The sequence below is a fragment of the Myotis daubentonii genome, chromosome 2 (assembly GCF_963259705.1).
Source record: "Myotis daubentonii chromosome 2, mMyoDau2.1, whole genome shotgun sequence".
NCBI lineage: Eukaryota > Metazoa > Chordata > Mammalia > Chiroptera > Vespertilionidae > Myotis > Myotis daubentonii.
The window spans coordinates 193,833,211-193,841,098 of record NC_081841.1 but is presented as its reverse complement, the minus strand read 5'-3'; the positions used below and the strand labels follow the sequence as shown (position 1 = coordinate 193,841,098).

The window sequence follows — 7,888 nt, the reverse complement described above, 5'->3', positions numbered from 1 at the left end:
GATTTTTTTCCCATTTATTTAGATCTTCTTTAATTTATTTCAATGATATTTTGTAGTTTTTCAGAATATAATTTTGCACTTCCTTTGTTAAATTTATTCACAAGTATTTTATTCTGTTTGATACTTTTGTGAGTAGAATGATATTAATTTCATTTTCAGATTGTTCATTGCAAGTATATGAAAATACAAGAGACTTTTGTATGTTGATCTTGTATCCTGCTACCATGTTGAACTTGTGTATTGGGTCTAATAGCTTATTTTTTTAGTGGTTTCCTTAGGATTTTCTATATGCAAGATCATATCATCTGTGAATAGAGACAGCTTTATTTCTTTCTTCCCAATTGGGATGCCTTTTATTTCATGTCCAATAAGGCTTGGACTTCTCCACACTAGGCTGCAAATGATGCTATTTCCTTTTGGGGTGAGATCAGGAGCTCTCTGTGCTCTGGTCTGCTTCTCTCCCTGGGTAAAATCTCAGAGCACTGGAGCTGAAGTGGGGACAATGGTAAGCTTCTCTCTGAGTGATACCGGGGGTTAACTGTTAGACTAGGCCCCTTCATCACAGCTTTAAGGTAATCAATACTGAACAGTGATTTTACACTCAGATTAAATATCTGTCTTTAAAGTGGAAAGTGATGCTAGATCTAATGTAGGAAAATGGAGGTTGACCCATAGCTCCAGATTTTAATGACAGCAACTGGATAGTGGGGTGCAACTAGGAGGCACAGGATGTTCCTGACACCCAGGCCGACTCCACCTGCCCCAAAGCTTCCTGAGTGAAGTCACGTCTCAGGTAAAACATGGACCACAGAGAAAAAGGCCATTCATTCTCTGGCATGTGGTTGAGGGAGGACGGAAATGCCTCACTCTGTCTCATGGGCAACTCTTCTGCTCAGGCCCTGGAGCCAAGCGCTCCAGGTCCTTCCGGGTGGTTCTGGGCCCCAGTTACCTCCTGTGTGTGTAGTCATCTCTGCTGTCAGTCTGTCCACTGGTCCTCATGATGCAGGCCACCTTCTCCAGCAGCAGGCGGTTGTCCCTGTCGATGACGGAGAGCCTCTCCTCCTCCAGCTGTGGGCAGACACAGGAGCCTCTACAAGCACCAGCTGCATCTGTGCTATTACTGTGCACAGAGTTATCCAGAGGATCCCTCAACCCCTTAGACTTGAGCACCCTGTGGGTTTCCCATTGCCCCCAAGCTCCAGCATGAGTGTGATGTGTGCAGGCTCCTTGGTCTCTGAATTGGAAACCATTAGGATGGAGCCAAATCTCATATGCCCAGAGTGAAAGTCACAGAAAAGATGATATGATTCTTTGTGAAAGTATGTCATCCTCTAAAACTCTGACCTGTGTCAGTGATGCTACTGAGGAAATCACTTTATATTTTAAGAAAGATATCTTACACTGCTCAGAAGAAAAGATTTAAGCCCAGGGAAAACAACAGCCCTCTTGTTTTAGGTTTTCACATGGATTGATCTGTTGACTTGCTAGAAAGTGGTTACATAGTTTTTGTTCTGCTAATTTAGGATAGTATTACTTAACAGGCACATAAAAAGCACATAGTGGTTTGCTTTTGGGGGCATTATTATCAGCATAACCTGTGTGATTCTTAGTTTCACTTGATGGCTTAAGCATCAAGAAATATATATTCTGAGGTGGCCATGAAATGGCCTGGTATAAAGAAATGATGCTAATTACTTAATTACTGAATAACTAAATCACCACTGTGAATTTCCTCTCCTCCCCGCCCCCCCTTTTCCTCAAAGCATGATGGATCAACATGAAGACTAGAGAAAGATTCCTGGTGCAATTCCCGCCAGTTCCGTTTGGAGCGTGACAAGGTAAATTGGTTGTCTAGACAGCATTTTATCTTTGATAGTGACTTGTTATTCCTCACTGAGCCTGCCTTTTCCATTTTCCTGGGTTTTGAAGCTGACATTTTCTAGTTAGCTATGATGGTAGCCAAGAAGTAAAATGGAAAGGTACCTTCAGCTTCTTGAGGTTCAGGTGGAAGTGGCTGAGAAACAGCGGGGCACGGGTGTCCACGAGGGGCTGGGCCTCCCGGACCTGCGGCACAGAGCGGGCGATGTGACCTCAGGCACACTTGTAGTAGATAATTAATGTCAGCTTAGACTGTGCAGCTTCTGGGTTGCTGGCACTGGGGACATGTATAGATCAGTATTCCTGGCACCAAAGCTTCTAAGTCGGCTGTGGTAGAACGTTCTGAATGAGGCTCAGGACTTGATTCAGAATCCAAATATCCCCTGGAGGAATCAGGCAGCCCTCAAAAATGAGCCTATTGTGTCATTTTCAAGTAGAGAATTAAATGGGTACAGAGTGAGGTTTCATTAACCACAACCATCAGCTGACATTTCTGTTTCGCACTCTGTTGCCAAGGCCTTTAAGACAGTGAATTATGTCCCTGTACCCACCTCACCCTAATCTCTGAGCCTCCAGCAATATTTTTAGGATGAGCGCCTTCGACATTGATTAACTTCAAAATGATCCCTGCAGAGTTTCCTATCAGAAAATGTATAAGCAAGAGAAGAAATGTATGTTTTAAAATGTGATGGGCTAAACGCATGAGGGCTATTTGGCATTTGCAATAAAAAGGAATCCCCCCAGATTCTATACAGATACTTGCTTATAGATATCACTAACCACCGGGACCTATTAGCCGATAATCTGAGAGGGACAGCATTGGGAAGCTCCACAGCTGAGTCTGCTGAAATGATAATGTAAGCACCATGCACTCTGGGAATCAAACCCCCAGAGATGGAACAGAGCCCATGTGTGGAGAGCCAAGGGATGGTGAAAGGGCTGGATGGTGAGAGGGTTTGAGTAACACCTCGTTCTGGAATGCTTTTAACATTTCATTTTGTTTTATAACATGTAACATGTTTACATGGCTCCAAAGTCAAATCTGTCAAACAGCTTCTTTTACTAAGTGGTCTGAGCCCTACCATCTTCACCCTATTCCCTATTGACAAATCTTCTAACTTTATAGTGATTCCTTTCATTTCTGAAAATATGAAGATACATAATATATATACATCCTATATAATAAAAAGCTAATATGCAAATCGACTGAACCACAGAATGATGGGTCACTATGACACGCACTGACCACCAGGGGGCAGACGCTCAATGCAGGAGCTGCCCCCTGGTGGTCAGTGAGCTCCCACAGGGGGAATGCCTCTCAGTCAGAAGCCGGGCTCATGGCTGGCGAGCGCAACGGGGGTGGCGGGAGCCTCTCCCACCTCCACGGCAGCGCTAAGGATATCTAACTACCTAAGCTGTCAGTTGGACATCCCCCAAGGACTTCTGGACTGCAAGTGAGTGCAGGCCTGGCTAAGGGCACCCCCCCCCAAATGCACGAATTTCGTGCACCAGGCCTCTAGTATATATATCACATTTTCATACCCTCTTTTTTATTTTTATTTTTATTTATAACTATTATTTTAATCTTTATTGTTGAAATTATTACATAAGCCCTTCTTCCCCCCTATTAACCTCTCCCAGCTGGCTCCTGCCCCCCCTCCAGATCCCCACGACTCCATTATCTGTGTCCATGGGTTATGCATATATGAGTACAAGTTCATTGGTTGATTTCTTCCCACCCACTCTCCCCTGCCTCCCCTCTTCACTCCCTATTTTTAGATATAAAGAGGACATTTTACACATTTTCATCCATTGTTTTTTTCAAAATACATTCTAGAGATAACTTTATAGTACTATATACAGCTGTTTTTCATCCGTTTTTATACCTGTATAATACTTCACTGTGTGAAAGCATCCTAATCTTTTCACCCAGCTCACTTTTGATGGGCATTTTGGTTAGTTCCAATTTTGCTATTACAAATAATGCTGCAATTAGAATCTTTTGCAATTTCTTCATGTATCTTTGCCAGTGTACCTCCGGAGTGGATACTAAGAAATGGACTGCTGGGTAAAGTAAAAATGGGTGTATAATTTCATTAGACATTGCTAAATCACCCCCTAACCTCTCCCCGGCTACACACACACAGGGCTGTGCCCTTTTGCCCACCAGAGTGCTGCCAACAAGTTTGGGAACTTATGACAATCTAATAGTTAAGAAATGGCATTAGAGTGCAAGTTTAATTTGCATTTCTCTATTACAAGTGAAGTTGATAATCTTTTTATAGGTTAAGAGCTATTTGCAGTTCTTTTTCTGTGAACTTTTGTTCATATCACTTGTCCATTTTCATATGGGGTTGTTTGCATTTTTCTATTCCTTTTTACAAATCCTTTATACATAAGGATATTTTAATATGTTTTTAAAAATATAGTTTTATTGATTTCAGAGAGGAAAAGAGAGGGAGAGAGAGAGATAGAAACATCAATGATGAGAGAGAATCATCAATCGGCAGCTTCCTGCACACCCCCTACTAGAGATTGAGCCTGCAACCCAGGCATGTGCCCTGACCCAGAATCAAACCAGTGACTTCAAGGTTAATGGGTCAATGACTGAAAATCCATTGAGCCACACCAGCCGTGCTATACATAAGGATATTAACCCTTTGTCTGTGATATAATTTGTAATTACTTTCCCCAACTATATTTATTTTTTCATTGATTCTTTTAGATCCATCAGTTATTTAATCATTTCATCCACACATAGAAGACAACCCCAATACCTATTTTCTTGCCTAATGGATTTGTCTTGTCTACTTGTATTGGCTAATACCGCCAACACAATTTTAAAAAACATATAACAGATAGAAGGCATACTTGTCTTATTTCTTACTTTATAGGGAACACTTTTAGTGTTTCCCTGTTAATTAAGATACTGGCTTAGGGATTAGATATTTATATTGCAAATTATTATGTTAGAGAAATAGCAATTTGTATTTTATTAAGGTTACTTTAATTTTATTTTAACATAAAGGTGTAATCAAGTGTAAGGTAGAGGGCTCTGTTGAGATGCCAGGGTGAGACATGGTTCTGCGCATGGTGGTCTCCTTCAAGTCTATTTTCTCCCCTCTATTGCATCAAAGTCCCTTATATTCCCAGGTTTCTCAGCCAAGCAGTAAGAAACAAAATTACTTTAAAGAACTGACTTCCCCTATTCTTAATATAGAAGAATTTGTTCTAAGTCAAGTTGTTGTTTTTTTAAACCCTCACCTGAGGACATGCTTTGACAGAGGGAAGGAGGGAGGGGAGGAGAGAGGGAAAAAATACGGATGTGAGAAAGAAACATTGATCAGTTGCCTTCCATATGCTCCCCAGCTGGATATTAAACCCACAACCCAGGTATGTGCCCTGACAGGGAATCGAACCAGCAACCTTTTGGTGCACAGGACAACGCTCAACCAATTGAGCCACTCTGGCTGGTCTAGCCAAGTTGTAATGCCATGGAGTGTAAAAGGGTCTTGATGCTTCTTCCCTGCTGCCTCCAGGTAGAGCAGGGTGTCTCCCACACCCACAGCCCTCATTCCTCCTCACCCACGTTCTGCTGCAAGCCTGTTTCCTCTCATTCACTGGGGCCTTTAGCATCTGGACCACAGTTTTGTCTTCCCCTAAATGAGTTCTACACCATGGGGACAGCTGCGCCAGGTCTCAGGCATCGTCCTCACAGGAACCACCCCTTTGGGAAGCTGTGCTTCAGTTGTCCATTCTTCACCCACAGTCCCTTTCCTTTCAGCTTTCTTAGTTGACTGTGCTCAAGAGTGACTCCTTGACCTTACGTGGCTCCCAGCATCTCTCCTTGACTGACTCCCCCTCTTTATTTCATCCCCTTCCAGGTAAGATCTGTGGCCCTCCCTTTAACTCCTCATGCCAGGATCACTGGTTCCCTGGCCCCATGCCCTGCTGCTGACCACGAGCTGTATTGGGGTGTGCCAGCACTCCATCGTTAGCCCCAGCAACCATGTGTTTCTGGGACATCGTAGAACTGCATGAGTCGGTGTTATGTGAGTTTATGCTCCCCACCCACACCTGGGGCCCATGCCAACTGTCAACACACTCTCCATTCAATCAGCTCTCCACTTTCCACACTGACTCTTCTGAATCTTCCTCACCTTACAGTTTCTTAGGCACAGTTTCCTCATGTTTACGGGGGGTGTTTATCAGCCACCTCTTATCAGGGACGATTCTAGTCCCTGGGATACAGAAATGAACAACACAACACCCATGGTGTTTACAGTCTTGTCTATTATTCAAAAAGGTGATGCTAATGGTTTATACTTGTTACTGTCATGCATACCCTTTTCTTTTTAAAAAATATATTTTTATTGATTTCGGTGTGGGAGAGAGATAGGAACATCGATGATGAGAGAGAATCATCGACTGGCATGTGCCCTTGACCGGAATCGAACCATGACTTCCTGGTTCATAGGTCGACACTCAACCACTGAGCCACAGTGGCCAGTCATGAATACCTTTTTCAGTCTCTCCCTGGCAACAACGATGTACTAAGCAGGTACTGTGTGCTCTAGGTGCTGAGAATATCTTGGTGACAGGACACAGCCACCCCCTCACAGGCTGGAGGAAACAAACAAAATAATAAATCTGTTACATCAGTCATGAAGCAACACGAGACAGCAGAACAAGAGACTGCAGAGCCAGGTGGAGATATGCTTCTTAGGCACAGACAAGACTTCCAGGAAGGCCAGAGGTCTAGGAAGTGAGGGTGAGCCCTGGAACAGCTGGGCGAAGAGTGCTCAGTGGGACTCTCAAGGAGCACAATGGGTTCAGGGCCCAGTTGTGCATATGGGCACCAGGCCAGCCTTGTAGTAAGTGCCACCTAAGCCTCCCTGAGGCCACCATGTCACACCACAACCCAGCTGGGCAGAACCCTGAAGGAGTAGAAAGGCTTGCCTGGGTCTCGTTATCCTGCAGAAACCTTGGTTCTACTGCCTGGGGGGATCGCTACAGACAATCACAGAGCAATAGTCTGTACCAGAACATCCCCTCAGAGCATTTCTCAACCTGGATGAACACTGATGTGGAGACATGACCAACCCAGCACTGAGCAGTTGGATGGCTCCCCTGAAGTCTCATAGGCAGAAGACCCCGGCAGGCCATTTGGAAACCTCATGGTGACCTCAAAAGATGTCCACATTTGCATCAAATCAAATGGAAATAATAATGAATCTTCTAATGGAGATAAAAAATGGCTTTTTGTCCCCACTGAAGAATACTGATTTTTTTTAACCCTCACCCAAGAATATGCTTATTGATTTTAGAGAGAGAGGGATAGAGAGAGAGCGAGAGAGAGAGAAACATTGATGTGAGAGAGAACATTGATCAATTGCCTCCTGTATGCTCCTGCAACCTAGATATGTGCCCTGACCAGGAATCAAACCTGCAACCATTCAGTATATGAGACCGTGCTCCAACCAACTGAGGCACACTGGCCATGAGGGAGTATGCCGTTTTGATAAGGAAAAGGGTCCCTCAGATCTTTCTGTCTTAAGATACTTTTGAGTGGTTTATGAAAAACTAAGTACTTTATAAACATATGCTTTAATTGAAAAGGAAATGGTCCTAAAACATGACACATGAAAACCATGATCTATTTAATGGAATTTTTATTGTATGGCAACATATGTGACCGACTTTTTAAGGAAATGTCATTTCAATCATTCCATCTCTGAAAAGAAAATTAGCTTTTGGTTTTCAGGGAAAGCCCTGGCATTTCATGGTTACTGTTTTGGGGGCCTCACCTTGAGCCACCAGGGCCTGTCACCCACCATTCCTACCTTTTTCCTGTGATCCTGGTAGGCTTTCTCCCATGTGCTCTGCAAGTACTCACTTCTGCAGGGAAGTGTCAGCCGGGGTGCCCTGAGCATCGCAAACAGCAACACCAACCTGCTCCCTGCAGAGAGAGACTGGTTCAGGCCAAGGTGCTACCCTGGAGAGGGCTGTG

General features: G+C 43.8%; 1 protein-coding gene across 1 annotated transcript; it reads right to left on the bottom strand.

Moving 5' to 3' along the window:
• Window positions 1-945: 945 nt before the first annotated feature.
• Window positions 946-7,811, bottom strand: CFAP97D2 (CFAP97 domain containing 2). The gene is made up of 3 exons (XM_059681091.1): window positions 7,722-7,811; window positions 1,984-2,064; window positions 946-1,068 (listed from the first exon to the last, which is right to left on the bottom strand). Exons 1-3 carry the CDS (start codon window positions 7,809-7,811, stop codon window positions 946-948), a joined length of 294 nt encoding a protein of 97 aa, XP_059537074.1.
• Between the last annotated feature and the right edge of the window lie 77 nt (window positions 7,812-7,888).

What these genes read in the sequence shown, in the direction of transcription:
- CFAP97D2 (XM_059681091.1), bottom strand. Translation starts at nt 7,811, where the DNA reads ATGCTCAGGGCACCCCGGCTGACACTTCCCTGCAGAAGTGAGTACTTG. An exon ending in ACCAGGATCACAGGAAAAAG is followed by an intron (nt 2,065 to 7,721) that starts GTAGGAATGGTG and finishes TCTGTGCCGCAG; the next exon opens with GTCCGGGAGGCCCAGCCCCT. An exon ending in TGAACCTCAAGAAGCTGAAG is followed by an intron (nt 1,069 to 1,983) that starts GTACCTTTCCAT and finishes GTCTGCCCACAG; the next exon opens with CTGGAGGAGGAGAGGCTCTC.